Source organism: Hyperolius riggenbachi, chromosome 4, assembly GCF_040937935.1.
Source record: "Hyperolius riggenbachi isolate aHypRig1 chromosome 4, aHypRig1.pri, whole genome shotgun sequence".
Lineage (NCBI taxonomy): Eukaryota > Metazoa > Chordata > Amphibia > Anura > Hyperoliidae > Hyperolius > Hyperolius riggenbachi.
The window spans coordinates 175,702,671-175,720,592 of NC_090649.1; the positions used below are offsets into that span (position 1 = coordinate 175,702,671).

Genomic DNA, 17,922 nt, shown 5'->3' on the forward strand with positions numbered 1-17,922 from the left:
CTCAGACAAACACCAAACCAATCCTTCTCTGGGGAATAGTGAGGTTTTTCAAATTGCTATTGTCTGCCCCTGCAGTGAGATTCCGTACTTCAGTGCCACAGATGAACAGGAATGCTTAGGTGAGCCACGTTGACTTCATATGCTGCTCTGACAATCATTATCAGATCATAGTCTGCATGGCTGACTATGTAAACTCTGCCTTTTTCAAGGCGTAAAAACAATCATAACTGTGCTGCACTCACGCTTTTTTCTCATTTTTACTACTGCAATTGAGCTATGGTTGAGCTACTATACAAAGTAACTGTACCCTGCGTTCTGCGACCTGTTAGCAATCAATCGGATTGCAAAGCACAACCGTGGAAAAGAGCCTTTAAAGAGACACTGAAGCGGAAAAAGAATTATGATATTATGATTTGTATGTGTAGTACAGCTAAGAAATAAAACATTAAGATCAGATACATCAGTCTAATTGTTTCCAGTACAGGAAGAGTTGAGAAACTCCAGTTGTTATCTCTATGCAAACAAGCCATTAAGCTCTCCGACTAAGTTAGTTGTGGAGAGGGCTGTTATCTGACTTTTATTATCTCAACTGTAAGTGAACTGTTTACTTTTTCTCTGCTAGAAGAAAGGTCATTACTTCACAGACTGCTCTGAAAGACTCATTTTGAATGCTGAGTGTTGTGTAATCTGCACATATTATAGAATGATGCAATGTTAGAAAAAACACTATATACCTGAAAATAAAAGTATGAGAATATTTTCTTTGCTGCTAATCTTCTAGTAATTATTTATAGTACACAACCAATTCACTATATCATATTTTTTTTTTCGCTTCAGTGTCTCTTTAAGTGGCATTGTAGTGGGTCACAGCCTCCATATCTAGAAAGGTTGTACAGAATATGAATGGTCGGAAATGCCCATTTCTGATTGACAAAATTCTAATTTTCGCAAATGCAGATTTCTGACTCCACAGCATTCCCGATTCAGATTTCCCAGGAAAGTCCCTCCCCTTTTATAAAAAAAAACGAAAAAAAATGTTTTGCAGAAACAACCATATTTTGCAGATGTATGCTACTATGCAGACAACTGCTGCAAACTTTTGCATACTCTGGTCAAATACTTCAGTATACATTGGACCAATCAAATAATGCTAACGTTTACAGCAGAAATCTAATACGGCAGAAATTTTAGACCATCACAAGCACAAGACTTGCCGTATTCAGATTTCCGCTGTAAAATTTAGAATTATTTAAATTGATTCAATACTACTGAATGAGTTGCGATTGGACTAAAATTTACGATTTAAGTCCAATCGCAAGACTGATTTTGAAAAATACTCAGTAGTATTGGACTAATCAGAGAATGCAAAAGTTTACAGCGGAATACCACAGAAATTTTAGGCCAATCACAAGACTCAGAAAAAACTCAGTAAGGGCTGGTGCACACCAAAACCCGCTAGCAGATCCGCAAAACGCTAGCAGATTTTTAAACGCTTTTTTTTATTTTTATGAGGCGTTTTGCGAATTGCTGCTGCGGTTTTCAGTATAGTAGATTTCATATATTGTTACAGTAAAGCTGTTACTGAACAGCTTCTGTAACAAAAACGCCTGCAAAACCGCTCTGAACAGGCGTTTTTCAGAGCGGTTTGCGTTTTTCCTATACTTAACATTGGGGCAGAAACGCATCCGAAATCCAAAAAATGCCTCACCCAGGCATTTTTCGTTTCTGCAAAACGCCTGCCGCTCTGGTGTGCACCACCCCATTGAGATACATTGACCAAGCAGATCCGCAGCCGCAAGCGGATCTGAAAACGCCCAAAAAGCCGCTCGGTGTGCACCAGCCCTATCAGAGTCTTTGGCGTAAAATATTTGTGGTATTCAGATTTCCATGGTAAACGTTTGCATTCTTTGATTATTATTTCTACAGAATTCAGATTTCCAATATAAGGACTCTGAGGAAGGTCAGTTTAAAGTTGAGAGGATGTTCTAATCAAAGTTAGAACTGCTTGGAGTTTAGAGCTGAATAGTGCATGTTGTGTGTAGCTTTGTGGGAAAGACCGCTCCACTTGTTCACCCACCTATAATGCAGGGACCAGTTTTTGGCCAGATGTGTGGGCAATTCTATAAAGAACGCAGTTGTACCCCAGTACATAAAATACAGACTGCAGCAGGACCTGGTTCAGCTCTCCACTGATTCCAAACAAGCACTGCAGAAATGGCGGTAACGCTGCATTAACAGGCAGCCTTGAAAGGAACCTAAACTGAGAAGCATATGGATTTTTCCTTAGTAAAATACCAGTTGCCTGACTCTCCTGCTGATCCTGTGTCTAATACTTTTGGCAACAGCCCCTCAACAAGCATGCAGATCAGGTGCTCTGACTGAAGTCAGACTGGATTAGCTGCATGCTTGTTTCAGGTGTGTGGTTCAGCCACTACTGCAACCAAATAGATCAGCAGGATGCCAGGCAACTGGTATTGTTTAAAAGGAAACATCCATACTCCTCAGTTAAGGTTCCCTTTAACCTTAAAATGTACCCAAGGTAACATGAGGAGCTAAACGTGTGTGCAGTGCCACATACATAATTAGGCTCAGTCTCTACCTGAAAGAGTAAAGCCAGGTTTACACGGCACAATGTGTCTTATCAATCGAGCCGCTGATGCGGCTCGATTGATAAGATCCGACAGGTCCGATCTCACCGCGGGCAATTCCCCCCCCCCCCCCCCGAGCAGACAAAAGCGGGGAATCGAGCGCAAGATAAGCGGAGCCGGCGGGGACGAGGGGATATCGAATCCGACGCACGTGCGGAAGAGCGGGGACACGGCGGGTTCGTGCGGGGATGCAGAAGAGTCGATCCGGCGGCTAATCGAGCCGCCGGATCGCGACGTGTAGATTAGGCAGTCATACATCAGGTAACTGTGGCTGATTGACCATCCAATTCAATGAAAATCTGTAGCCCCAAGAGCATGCCCGATCGACGATGCAACCAACTTTGGTCCGAAACTGGTCACATATACCAATCAGACAGCTGCAAGATGTCAGGTCAACATGCTCAAGCAGGTTGTGCAGTGGTAACCGCGCGCAATAATTGCAGATGAACGCAAAGGAATGACCCGGCCGCTGTCCCCTCTGCTTAATGTCCCTTGAAGGGGGCTTGAGGAAGCCTCAGGAAAGTTTTTTTTTTGTTTTTTTTTTTAAATCATTTCAGGTTCTCTTAAGCAAAGGGGCCCATACACCTAACGATTTTCCCGCCGATATACAGCCGTTTCGATCACAGTGATCGAAACGGCTGTGAAATCGCCGCGCACACCGCTGACCAAACTATAGATTTCCGCCCGAAATCGATCGTTCCCGTCGACCCATCCGTGCGGAAAATTTCTCGGTCGCCGGCGGGTCGGGAGTGCGTCGTTAGCGGTGTTTGAATGCCCGACGCAATACAGCGGTAATACATTACTTGCTCCAGCCGGCGCGAGTCCCCTGGTCTTCTCCGCTTCGGGCTCCAGAGCTACACAGGACTTCCTGTCCCGGCAGGAAGTTTAAACAGTAGAGCGCCCTCTAATGTTTAAACTTTCCCTGGACAGGAAGTTCAGTAGCCGGAGCAGAGAAGAAGACAGCGGGATCTCGCACCGGCCGGAGCAGGGAATGTATGCAGGGGGGGGGGGGGGGGGGGGGGGAAGGCAGCTCCACAGATTCTGATCGGTTTCGGGCTGAAATCTATTCATAATCTGTTTGCAGTAAAGGTGGCCATACAATCCCTCTGATCAGATTCGATCAGAGAGGGATCTATCTGTTGGTCGAATCTGATGGCAAATCGACCAGTGTATGGCCACCTTTATGCTGGGCATACACGGATAGATTCTTATCAATCAAGCCGCTGATGGCTTGATTGATAATTTCCGTCATGTTCGATGGCCCGCCGGATCGATTCCCCGCTCGATACCCGCAGGCGGACAATAGCAGAAACCGAGCGGAGGATAAGGAAGCGCCCGCGGGGACCGATCCAGGTGCGGGGACGCGGCGGGAGTCAATCCGCCGCCTAATCGAGCCGCAGAATCTATCCGTGTATGCCCAGCATTAGAGGGCTAGGGAGACTGTCACTCAATTTGTCACTCCTTTAGATTGTAAGCCTCTGGCAGGGTCCTCCACTCCCTAGTGTAACCTACAGGATCATGTGCTCCTGTCCTATGACAGCCTGTACTTTTATTACTGGGCCTACCTAACCAGCCCATATTGCATGATCATGTATTTTGTACAATTTGTATGTATAACTTTGTTCTATGTGTATAACCCTATGTATGTCATCCTTGTATCATTGTATATATTTATTGTCCAGCGCTGCGTAATATGTTGGCGCTTTATAAATACAATAAATAATAATAATTTTAAACAATGCCAATCCTGCTGATCCTGTTGCCTTTATACATTTAGACCCTGACCATGCATGCCGATCAGATGTTTGACAAAAAAAAAAAAAAAAAAGCAGACTAGATTAGCTGCATGCTTGTTTCTGGTGCAGACACTACTGCAGCCAAAGATCAGCAGACAAGTATTGGTCTATATGGCAGCATTCATATCACTCTGGCTTCATGTTTTCTTTAGGGTACATACACCACATTTTCTACAACAAAATCATTTTTGGGTGACCAGTAGCCATGAGTACAGGAGTGATGCATCCCTTGACCGTGGTCCCCCCAAGTGATTCACCAATGGTATATAGCAGTTCCCACTGCAAGATGTGGACGGGCGCTTACAGGACCTTCTCCCACTTAAAGGGACCCTGAGCTCTAAAAATAAGCGAAATTAGTACTTACCTGGGGCTTTCTCCAGCCCACCGTAGGAGGTCTCCCGTGTCATCCTGGCTCCTCTCCCGGTCCCTCTGCCGCATACCGCATCTGCGACACCCGAACCGGGTGTCTGACTCCCTCAACAGTGACGATAGTTATCACGCCAGCCGGCATGACAGTACTGCGCATGCGCAATTAAACTGCACATGCGCAGTACTGTCATGGCAGTACCAGGTCCCCGCACTTCCATCAGTCAGAGCCAGTCTATGCAGAAGTGCGCTCTTTGCGCATCTCCAGCAGCTGCTTGAGAGATACGTAGAGGGTGCACTTCTCTTATGTCAGACTGGCTCCGACTCACCGAAGTGTGGGGACCCAGTACCGGAGCTGCATACATTAGAGGACGGCAGCGTGGGAGCTATCCAAGCGGATGGGGCTGGAGGAAGCCCCAGGTATGTATACATTTTGTCTGAGCTCTGGTACACTTTAAGACCGCTAGTCTCTTGTCTCCCTGGGTGGCTCTGGTCCCCCTGGAATTCAGCCTGAAAGCCTGGCAGAGTCGTGCATGCTCCCTAGAAGTGCAATGGGGGAGTGTGTCTGCGCAGGCGCAATGAAGCGCAACTTGGCCAGGCTTTCAGGCTGAATTGCGGGGAACTGGAGTCATCCGGGGAGACTGAGGGACGAGTGACCTTAAGGGGGCTCCAGGAAGCCCCAAGTATGGAACTTTAAGACGCTTGTCTCGGGTTCTCTTTAAAGAGACACTGAAGCGAAAAAAAAAAATTATGATATAATGAATTGGTTGTGTAGTACAGCTAAGAAATAAAACATTAGGAGCAGAGACAGTAATATTTGTTTCCAGTACAGGAAGAGTTAAGAAACTCCAGTTATCTATGCAAATCGCCATGGAGCTCTGCAACATGGAGAGTTCTGACTTCAGATTAAGTTATCTGATGTAGGGTTGCAACGGTATGAAAATTCACGGTATGATAACCGTCAAAAAAAAAATACCGCGGTATGGCGGTATCACGGTATACGGTATTACACATTTATTCTCATTACAATTAACCTAACTAGTATAGGCTCGGATACAGCTTCCTGCATCTCTGTTGCCTGATTTGTGTCTGGTATTCCTCAGCTATCTGCAGTGCAACAGGTTCTCTTTAAAGGACTTACGAGCCCAAATAGTAAAAAAAAAAAAAAGTACCTTAATCATTTTTAAATGCACGGAGGACGCCGTCCGCGCCCTCCGTGCTGTTCCGCCGGGTCCCCGCAGTCTGATCGCCCCCCGTGCCGCTCCCGACCCCACGGACGGGGTCGGGCTCCCCTTCCTCTCCCAAGATGGCCGCCGGAGCCGGCCGCGCAGTCCGTATACGCGTTCGTGCGGCTGCGCAGCTCTAGGGCCTCCCCCCTCGATCCACGCTACTGAGCGGCACGGGGGGGCGATCAGACTGCGGGGACCCGGCGGAACAGCACGGAGGGCGCGGACGGCGTCCTCCGTGCATTTAAAAATGATTAAGGTACTTAACTTTTTTTTACTATTTGGGCTCGTAAGTCCTTTAAAAATAAGCTTATCTGCAGTGGTGGCAGTCAGGTGACCAAATTACAACTAAAGGGGCCCATACACTGGTCAATTTCAGCCATCGATCGATTTCTATAGAATCGATTGATCAGAAATCGATTCTATCAAATTCCCCCATTTGATCGATTTGCGGCAGATTTCAACTGATTTCGATCGATTTGATCTATCTGACAGGATGGCCCATAGAGTTGCATTGAATCTAATGGTCCAATAATGCATTTAGATTGAAATCTATTGGAAATCTGTTCCTAGTGTGTGTGTCACACATCAGATAGATTCCTGTTAGATTCCACTTGACAGGCATCTGACAGAAATCTATCTGATGGTCGAAAAATGCTGCAAATCTATAAGTGTATGGCCACTTTTACTTCAATTTCTCACAGACGTGCTTTCAAAATGAGCATAGCTGCGGTGGCAGTCAGCTGACACGGGGAGAGATCAAAATACAACATGTGCTGTGCTGCACAGTCACAGATGAGAAGGCATTAGACAGTGTCTATTCTCAATACATGCAGGGTGCACGTCTCGTTTTTCCTTCTGTCCTCAGTCAGGTGACAGGTCACAGGTAGGGACACGGGACGGGAGAGATCAAAAATGTTTGCTGCTGTGCCACAGATGAGGGGGAATTAGACAGTCTAAACACTCTATGCATACAGGATCCAGTTCTCTGTTTTCCTTGAATCTGTGCAAAAGTTCAGGTCCACTTTAAAAATGCTGGCGGTGCAATGGTGTGGTGCTCAGGCAGGCCCTCTGAGTAATTGTGTCTCAACTCCCAGTGGGGGAACGTAGAGGCCGCTGGAGTGACTGGGCGTGTGGGGGCTGAGTAGTGGTGGACTAATGTCTCTGGCACTGACATACCTTATGGTGCTTGCGTTCCTTCTAATTGTCCGCAGGGGATCATCCTTGCCTCTGCTTCCCACTAGTCCTCTCTGTCCCCCTCCGTTATTAACCTGGCACCCGTCGCCTAGGCTCCTTCGTCGCTCAGGGAGTGTCATACAGTGTGCGCAGTGCACACTACGGGGAGCCGCAGAACGAGCGTCCTTTCATGACGCAGAATGAGCGTTTGCGCTCCAGCCGCCAGCAGCGCTCTGCCTATGCGATCCGGCTGTGTCATCACCCGGCGCCTGCACAGTCTGTTGGCAAGCCTCCCGCTACCACGAACTAGCTTCGGGAGCTTGCTTTTGTAACGGAGGTTGACGGAGAGCCGGACAGTGACGGGAGATGCGGAAATAGAGCCAAAAACCGGTAATTTCAAAAAGTGCATGGTATGATCATCATGCATATTGAAACCGTGGTATACCGTCATACCGGTATACCGCGGCAACCCTACTCTGATGTATTGTGTTTTTCTTTTGCAGAGAACAGTTCAGGACAGGTCAAAAAGTTCACTGCCTGTTCTGAAAAAGCTTTAATGCCGGGAATACATGGGACATTTCCGCGGCTCGATTATGCCGCCGGATCGATTCCCACTCGTCCCTGCGGGCGATTCTTTTATCTTCTTCATTTTCCTCATCTTTTCTATTGTCCCGCCCGCGGTATCGAGCGTGGAATCGATCCGGTGTTTGATCGGACACGTCGGAAATTATCGAGTCATCTAATGGCTCGATCGTGCCGCGGAAAACCATGCATTCCCGGCATTAGAATGCTGAGTAATGTGTAATCTGCAAATATTAGAGAATGGCGCAATGTTATAAAAAAAAGCTGTATAACTGAAAAGAGAATATTTTTTTTTGTTACCAATGTTCTAGTAATTACTCTACTACACAACCAATTCATGATCTAATTTTTCTTCGCTTCAGTGTCTCTTTAAGCAAAGAATGCTGTCATCTGAAGTAATCAAAATCAGTGACATTTATCTACATTTAGGTGATGTGTATTTAAAGCTTTTAGAAGATAACCTGGAGCAACATACCCAATTCCAGATGTAACTACACTATTTAAGGTCAGCGACCTACCTTTTAGAGAACTGCTTTTCCGACGCTACGTTTATTTTGTTCTTTAGGCGTTCAATGTGAACAACATTTCCTAGGTTTCCAGTCTTTCCATTGACTTTCACCCTCTGCTTGAGGAACTGCTCCTATTTCGACAAAACAGAAATATGTAGACACTAGGGAAGGGAACCCTAGGTACAAACTAGGGAAGAGAGCCCTAGTTACAAGTACATTAAGAACAACAAATTTGTAGCCATATACGAGCAAATTTGCTACTATTACCAGTTATTGCAGTCAGCAAATCACACTGCAGCCACACGCAGCCCAATATCAGTAGCAATACCACAGTCTGCTGATCATAGAAATTCTATCTGGCCAAAAATGAAATGGGAAGGGGCCATATAGCTTTGGTAACAGATGATTAATTACTCATGTTTGTCAATGAGATGCTAAACTTTCTGACTCGCATGCAAATTTAATACAAGTTGTATTACTCTCAGAATTGGGACAGTCAAACTTCAATAATCTGGAATGGTCCAATTCCAAACTGCATAGCCTATAAAAAAAAAAGAGGGGGGGGGGGGGGAACTAATTGCTTCTCATTGACCAGGTCTACTAGAAAATTGCAGGTTCTAGTCAGACTGGCCTTTGTAAATTCATAGAATCTGAGCACCATTGGTTGCCACGTATGTTCATAGGTGAAAGCAAAGAATGCACCTTTGCAAAGTGAAGCTGTAATGTAAGGAATCTGTAGCCAGCCTGTGTAGACTGCCTCCTAAATATCTGCTAACCTGGCTAAAATACTAAAGCCTGGTTTACTTGGGCCCCATTCACATAAGCCTAACATTTGTATATAGTGATTTTCTCCTGTTGGGCTCAAAGCGTTCAAGAGTTGCAATCGAGGCAAATTTCAGCCTTTAATTTTACAGCAATTTCAATACAAGTCAACAGGGGGGTTTTTAAAAATGAAAACTGATCGAGATGCAATCTGAAGTGTCTCTGCCCTCAAAAAGCTCAGCAGCCCTCAATGACTTGATATAAGGTAAGGGCAGCAGCAGCAAATGTAAAATAACAGCTGATATTTTTTAATGAATCCAGTCTAGGTGTGCTGCTTCACTCATGACATCCCCACAAGAGATGCCTAGACCAGTATGCAGAAAAGAAAATCAGAAAAGCTGAGGAACACTCCAGGAGAGGGTTCAGGAAAATGTATCACGAGGTAATCTGATGAGCTCAGCAATGACAGTTGTGTCATTTCTGACCAGACTATATTCTTCAGTGTGTGCGGCATTTTCACAGACACACTGCTGCTCTGACAAGCAGCATTAACTGCTATGCATAGTACACGCCATACAATTTTCTGTAGATTTTTTTCCTGTTATACTGGGAATACACGGTACCGCTCAACTATGCCGCCCGATCGATTCCCCCGCTCAACCCCGCGGGCGATTCTTATCTTCTGCTAGTTTTCCCATAGTCCCCCATGCGGTATCGAGCGCGGAATCGATCCGGCGAGTGATCGGACATGTCGGAAATTATCAATCGAGCCAAATGTGTATTCCCAGCATAAGATTATTTTCTGTAGAGACTGGTCGTTATCTTTGGTGCATTGTCTTCTGGGTAGAACAATGCCTAATTTGCTAAGCAGATAGATTGTTAGATAGATAATTTCCAATATGTTGAAAATTATCTGGCAGGTAAAGCTAAAGGTGGCCATACATTAGCCGACCAACCAACCAATTCGATTATTATAATCGAATTAGATGATAATTGGTGCTGCCAAGTGCATGCCCGACAAAGTGACCAATTTCAGGACAGAAATTGGCCACAAGGTCGATCGCACATGCTGGAAGATGTCAGGCTGAAGTTGGTTGGTCGGGTGTGCCACGGTACAGCGGCCGATTTGCGAACTAGCGACGAGACAAACCCCACGCTGTTGCCGCAATGTATAAATGTATGTAGTGTGTGCATTTATACATTACCTGTCCGTTGTCAACCTCCACGTGATTTCCGTCCATCTCGCCGGGTTCCGCATACACACCGGCGGCACACAACGTCAGATTCGATTAGAGATAAATTTGTCTCTTGGTCGAATCTGCCCATAATCTAATATATGGCCACCTTAACAGAAAATTGTAGGGTATGTACCTAGCATTATGGCTCGTACACCTGTGCAACTTTTCTGCACAACCAACCCGACAACACGGTCATCCACATGACCAAGCAATTGCACAACTTGTATTTTTCACACACCAACCAAAACATGTCCAGCTCCTCAGCCCAACAGATGTGCGAGTTGATCCACTGGTTTGGACTGGGCAAACCGCATGTTATCAGTCGCTCTTCTAGTCATTTGTCACACATACACATGCATATCATCCAACAGACCAAGTTTGGACGATAGTTGGGCGGAAAAGTTGCACGTGTGTACAATAATTTATTGGGGGGGGGGGGGGGGAATAGAGGAGGCCTGGAATACAATGGCAATCAAACAAGCACCCAATCAACTAGGAATCGGCCTGCGGTGTATGGGCAGCCAACAGATCTCTACAACCAGATTCAGAGAGATCTGACTCTTGGTCGAATCTGCCCATACATTGCTAGATGTATGGGCACCTTAACAGCTCCATAAGATCTTACTCATAATTCAAACCTTGCATTCCAAAGAGCACCTCAAACAGATATGAGTGGTTGCATACACAAGCCATTATAAGTCTTATATAGAAGACTGGAAAGTGTTTGACATTTTGTATCATCCACACAACTGCACACATCTTGTCTGCATCAAAAAAAACTTTGTAGAAATACTTACAAAACTAACGCAGTCAAAGATCCCATCCTCTACCGGATGTGTGAGGTCCAGCGTGAACCTCCAAGCAGCCTTTCTGGATTTCTTTTCCTTTGGTGCCCTTTTAACCTTTTGCTGCAAGAGTTAATAGATATCTTTTAGAAAATGATACAAACCAATTTTGCTTTCAAAAAAAAAAAAAACATATGCAAAGCAATCTGTACAAGACCTCACTAGAAACCAGTACCTAATGGTTGTAAAATTGGATATGCAAGTAAAATAAATAAAACAAAGAATGCAGTGTTTAAACCCTGTTCACACATCCAACTTTGATTGCCCAATTTTACTGCTTTCAAGTACAACGAGAGATTACCTATATAATATATTCATAATACAGTATACAAAATATGGTGGTCCTCATATACTACAATGAGTCGGTAGAATTGGCCAATCAAAACTTGATTGTGTTTATTAGACCGACAAACTGTTCTATATATTTTCCGACAGTCAACGTGGAAGTGTATCCACATCTAATCATACATCTAAACTGTGCTCAATTTCAGGTTCTATACCTTTTAACCTTCCTGGCGGTAACCCCGAACGTAGTTTGGGGTAAGCCGCGCAGGAGGTTTTCTCAGGCCCTGCTGGGCCGATCTGCACAAATTTTTTTTGCTGCACACAGCTAGCACTTTGCTAGCAGCGTGAGCACACTGATCGCCGTCACCCTGGGCCGATTCGCCGTGCCGCAACCCCCCCCTGCGCAGCCTGGCCAATCAGCGCTGAGGGGTGGATCGGGACTCCCGACGATGTCATCCCGCCCCGTCGACAGGGGAAGCCCTCCAGGAAATCCCGTTCTTTGAACGGGATTTCCTGATCGCCGATCGAAGAGGCTAGGGGAATGCCGCTGCACAGCGGCCATCATGTAGCGAGCCCTAGGCTCGCTACACGATTTAAAAAAAAAAAAAATTACAAAAACAGCTGCGCTGCCCCCTGGCGGTTTTTAATAGAACCACCTGCATTAATCAAACTTCAGAGAAAAACATTTTTCTGGCTTACATTTATAAAATTATGTTTTTGGTATTACAGAACATACAATAAATATGGAACCTATTGGCTTGTCTAATCTTGCGACATCTCTTAGAACATGTCTGTCTCTTATTTAAAAAAAGTGCACCTGAGATGGGCTAATAAGATTTGATACTTACCCGGGGCTTCCTCCAGCCCCATGAGCAGCGTTGCGTCCCTCGCCAGCCTCCTGGTATTGGCCCTAGTAATCTGTCTCAGTCGTGCCAGTCAGCTCTTCTGCACATGCGCAGAGGGCCTGCACTTGCGCAGAGGGCCTGCACTTGCGCAGAAGAGCTTCTACCGCAACTGAACCTGGTTACCGGGACTGATACCAGGACATTGGCGAGGGACGTATCTGTTCTCATGGGGCTGGAGGAAGCGGCTGGTAAATATCAAATCTCTTACCCCATCTCAGGTTTAATGTCCCTACAGGAGGAGCACCACTACAATTATTAGTATCTATTAGATCAGGACTCAAACCCAAAGTTTGGATTTGCAGAAAGGAAACCTGAAGTGAGGTAAATTGAGGCTGCCATATTTCCTTTTCAAATACAAGTTGCCTGGCTATACTGCTGACCATTCTAGCATTAGTGGTGTCTGTATAACACCTGAAATAAGCATGCAGCTAATTGTGTCAGATTTGTCAGAAACATCTGATCTGCATGCTTGTTAAGGGTCTATGAAATATAGGTGGCCAGTTTAACTTACCTGCCCCTGTAGTCGCCCTGGTCCTTTGCGGTCTTTTTGCGCTCTTCCATTCTTCAGCTGTGCCCTTCTGCAAGCTGCATGCCCGCTCCTGGGCCATGCACCTCCGAACTGCACTCCCATGGATGAAGGCATTCTGGGCTTGTGCAGTTCATAAAAACTGCTATTACATACACTAAACATGATTGAGGAGGCGTGCAGCCAGGGCTGTGTATGCGCAGTAACCAGTCACCCAGCTTTTGGAAGGGCACAGCAGCTGAATAGAACATATATCATGAATTGAGGCCATTGTGGGGGTCAGGGACGACAACGGGGGAGTGGTAGGCATCGGCACAGGTGACCGTATATGCCTGCTCCCCCGTTTTCCGTGGTTTTTTTCACCTCTGGTATCCTTTAAACTATCCTGCAAGCCTTCATGCTAGCCTTCAGAGACCCTCCAGTTCCCCTTTCCTGCACTTTTAACCAGGGCTGTGGAGTCTGAGCAATTTTGGGTGCCTGGAGTCTGAGTCGGGAAAATGTGTCACTCAACTTGAATTAAAATATTGAACTTGGTTCATACTGAGTGTGCGGATTATGGACTTTTTTGCTTCAATAAAGCAGTCCCCGTATTTTTAAAGACAGATATACACATCTGATTGTGACTGTATATATATTATGTGTACACAGGAATCTCATATATACGAAATAACATCTATGCTGTAAGTATAAAGCCTGATGTGTAGCCGTGTCACTAATAGAGATGGTCAATGAGATGGAAATAATTCTGCGTAAATTCTGATTTATGCAAATGTACGTACTCTGCTCATCAAATCAAATGATTTGAAATGTTAAAATTTGGTTTGGTGACTATGAATTAAATGGTACCTGAAAAGGATTAAAAAGAAAAGTTTTATACATACCTGGGGCTTCTTCCAGCCCCCTTCAGGCTAATCAGTCCCTCGCTGTCCACCTCCACCACCTGGATCTTCTGCTATGAGTCCTGGTAATTCAGCCAGTCAGCGCAGTCCAGCCGCATGCCGCTTCCACAGCCAGGAGCGTTCTGCACCTGCGCAACAGTGCTGCGCAGGTGTAGTACGCTCCCGGCAGCGGAGTGTGTGCATGCGTCAGACTTAAGTACCTGGACTCATAGCAGAAGATCCAGGTGGCGGAGGACAGCGAGAGACTGATTAGCCTGAAGGGAGCTGGAGGAAGCCCCATGTATGTATAAAACTTTAATTTCATCTGTCTCAGGTTTACTTTGTTACACAGTAGTACTATACTCTACATATGCACTCTCCACAGAGCTGCAGGGAATCCACGGAGAATGTTGCGCACATTGAACACAGGTGTTGTCTATCACCCATAAACCTGGTTCAGATTGTGCATGAAGAATGTGTAATAGAGGAAGACTCCTTATTCCCCTGCAGAGTACCTGCACATCACTCCTATGGTGGCCATACATGATACAATTTTTTCATACAATCTTACCATTTCTCTGTAGTAGAAGGGTAAATTAAGTGAATATACTGAAAGGATAATTTAGGCAGTTCCCTTACACTACAAAGAATTGGTAAGATTGGATGAAAAAAATTGTACCATGTATTGCCACCTTTACATGTACCCACAGTTACATTGCCTAGGGCCCGATAGATGCTTTGTTCCGGCCTGTACCTTTTACAAGTACCCTTACCAAGGACTAGTTTTAGTCTATGACTAAAGGGAATATGGCAGTCTCCATATCCTCACTTCAGTTGCCTTTTAAAATTCCTAAGTGTTGGCAGTTAACCTCCCCGGCGTTCTATTGAGATCGCCAGGGAGGCTGCGGGAGGGTTTTTTTTTAATTAAAAAAAAACTATTTCATGCAGTCAACTGAAAGTTGGCTGCATGAAAGCCCACTAGAGGGCGCTCCGGAGGCGTTCTTCCGATCGCCTCCGGCGCCCAGAATAAACAAGGAAGGCCGCAATGAGCGGCCTTCCTTGTTTTGCTTAGATCGTCGCCATAGCGACGAGCGGAGTGACGTCATGGACGTCAGCCGCCTCCGATCCAGCCCTTAGCGCTGGCCGGAACTTTTTGTTCCGGCTACGCTGGGCTCAGGCGGCTGGGGGGACCCTCTTTCGCCGCTGCTCGCGGCGGATCGCCGCAGAGCGGCGGCGATCAGGCAGCACACGCGGCTGGCAAAGTGCCGGCTGCGTGTGCTGCTTTTTATTTGAAGAGAATCGGCCCAGCAGGGCCTGAGCGGCAGCCTCCGGCGGTGATGGACGAGCTGAGCTCGTCCATACCGCTCAGGAGGTTAAGAGACGAATTTCACGTTACATACTTTCAATCAACAAGATTGTAATATGCAAATTAGAGGAGTCGGAGTCGAGGAGTCCTAAACTGAGCGGTCAGAGTCGGTGGATTTTTGTACAGATTCCACAGCCCTGCTTTTAACTATTAGACTAGCCCTGTCCTTGTGACTCCCCAACGGTGTATGTTTTGCAGGCAACCACCTATGCACAGGTGGGGTAATTAGTATCTCAGCTAAGTGGATCCCATGTAACTGAGACACTAAATTCCCCACCTGTGCATAGAGGAGAATGGCATCAATTCACTAAACAGTTTAGACTAATCGACAGATTGTTTTTAAGGCTCGTACACACGTCTGATCAAGGGCAATGACGGGTCCGTCGTCACCTCCCGCTGGGTGGGTTTTCAGCAGACAGTACAGCGTGTAGTTGTCTGTCGGTTGACTGATGGACTTGATCAGACCTGTGTACGAGCCTTTAGTGTACTGATGGTTTGGTGTAAGGTTTTAGGCCTGGTCTAACATTCAGTAATTACACAATTCACAAAGGCAAACAAGTAACCACACCCACTTTTTCTGATAGATTAGCCCAGCTGATTTCTGTAGGTAACGTAATTGTGAGGTGTTTTAGATGTGAGGATGGAACCTTTTGAATTAATTATGCAGGAGTTTAATTGTATGCAGAGGAGAGCTCATCAAAGGAGAGGGCTGTTAGTCATAGCTACTAGTTTGTGAATTGCATCTTTTGATAATTTCCCCTGCTTTACCGACCTAATTACTAAATGGTTTAGACCAGGTCTAAAACATTAGGTAATAGTAAATTCCCCTTTGATGCAACTGACCTTACCATCAGTAGACTAGTCTAAACTGCTTACTGAATTGAGGCCATTGCCTGCAAAACATGCAGTTGGGGAGTCACAAGGACAGGTTTGAGAAACACTGGGTCACTAGTCCCTCAGTTAAATCTTTTCCAGATAGTGCCAAACCAGACATGCCCAGTAAAAGGAAACGCTCGTGCATTAGCATATTTTACTGGCTATGCACATTTTGGTAACTGGTCATGCCTAGGTCTGCATGTGTGGACCCAGTCGCCCCGCCAAATTGCAGTTCTGCCCATGCAGTTGAGGGTCTTGGCAAACTACACATGTGCAGAATGCTCCCACTTACTGGAGTATGTGCTGCCTACCGGACCTGACTGCACACCGGAGCAGCCTGTCAGAACAGCGTCAGAGCCAATGGCCTACAGGGGACAGTCCACTCATTAAAAACTGACAGTGAATGGTTGCCATTTTATATAAAGGAGCAGTTAACCCTTGTCAGTGTGCAACAGATCTGTGGGATCAATTGCGGTAATTGCACTTCTGTGTAGTCCATGATACAGTAATACACAATCACTTGCTAAAGCAATTGTTTTTCCTATACCTTCCATTGAGGCAAATCACCTCAAAAATGGCCAAAGCACTGCTTTTCAAAGCAGATTGTAAACTAATCGCTCTGATATGAACTCTCATAGAGAATCGTTGCATAAGCACTTTCAGGGAGATTTTGAAAATCGTCCACGCTTAAAATTTTACAAAAACGCCTCTATTAACAAGGCCTCAGAGTAATGGACCAGTTTGCCCCATAAGGGGTAAAGAATTATGCCCATTTGTGTAACCCCTCCTGAACAGTTTGTAAATTCTGATGATCACACAATCTGCAGTGCACAGCAGCCAGTATAGCTTTAATTCCAGACTTGGGCAATTTCCCGTTACAATTAACAGGTACTTCAGCTGTCAGAAACGGTTTTGCAGGTCTGTGTTCTTAGAACTGATGTAACTAACCAGTCATGAATGTACCGGTATGTGTTACTCCTATAAACGCACAGCATGATCAGCGCCATTCCCTACAAGCCGGTAGCAGGACTCCCACCGTAGCAGCAGCTTAGCCGCATCTGTGACCTATAATCAGCAAATGACTAACCGCACGGGGCGCTCAGCACTACGGCCCTAGCTGCAGCAGCCACACGCTCCGAGTCCCGCCGCACAGACACCGGCCGGGTGACACGCGAACCACTCACCGGCGCCATGCTTGCCGTAAAAGCGAAGGAGCCTTTTTCTAAGAGGCAGAATGACGCAGGCTTCCGGCTTATATAGCAGCAGTGACGTAGCCACGACTCACTTGTGTGACTCCTCCTCGGCACGTCACATCCGACGAGAGCTGTGTCCGCGTGTTGCCGAGTCAGATTCCGCTGGGAGGGCAGTACTACTTCTGTCTGCATGTCTGGCTGGAAGGCTGAAGCCGTGCTTGTTCTTCCAACCTGTTCATAGAATGTCCCTTCATTAATTTGACGTTACAGTAGAATCCCTTTATAGTGCACTTCAAAGTAACTGGCCAAGTAGTTACTTTACTTTATCAAGATTCCTCAAACATTATAAACAAGAATCTTATTACAGTAAACGCTGATATAGTAGTAATTCACTGGATATTATTATTTATTTATAAAGCGCCAACACATTCCGTGGTGCTGTACAATGGGCTCTATTCTCAATGATTTTCCGCATGCGGAAATGCACTTGCGGTAAATTCCCGACTGAAAAAAAAACATCTTGACATTCACAAATGTTTATGCATGAAATTTACCGCATGCATAAAATTTTACGCATTAATTACCCGCATGCGTAAAAAATGCGGTGAAAGTCCACAAAAGTCAGTAGTTTCCGCAAAAAATCATGACGCGTTCACAGGCTTTGCACCCGCTTCCTCAGGCAATAAACAATAGGAGCATACATCAGCAATTGGTCCGGGACGCGCCAAGCGTGTCCCGGACCAAT

General features: G+C 45.8%; 1 protein-coding gene across 2 annotated transcripts in view; it reads right to left on the reverse strand.

The window, feature by feature from the left end:
* The window catches only part of RPL22L1 (ribosomal protein L22 like 1), a 460,839-nt gene extending 443,565 nt beyond the window's left edge, over window positions 1–17,274 (reverse strand). For both annotated transcript variants that reach the window (XM_068281012.1, XM_068281011.1), the window contains exons 1-3: window positions 17,169–17,274; window positions 11,101–11,211; window positions 8,313–8,434 (exon numbers count right to left, since the gene is read on the reverse strand). In XM_068281012.1, the coding sequence (XP_068137113.1) occupies window positions 8,313–8,434; window positions 11,101–11,211; window positions 17,169–17,177 (242 nt within the window). In that variant the 5' untranslated portion in view covers window positions 17,178–17,274. The remainder of the gene's footprint in view (window positions 1–8,312; window positions 8,435–11,100; window positions 11,212–17,168) is intronic.
* Window positions 17,275–17,922: the final 648 nt, after the last annotated feature.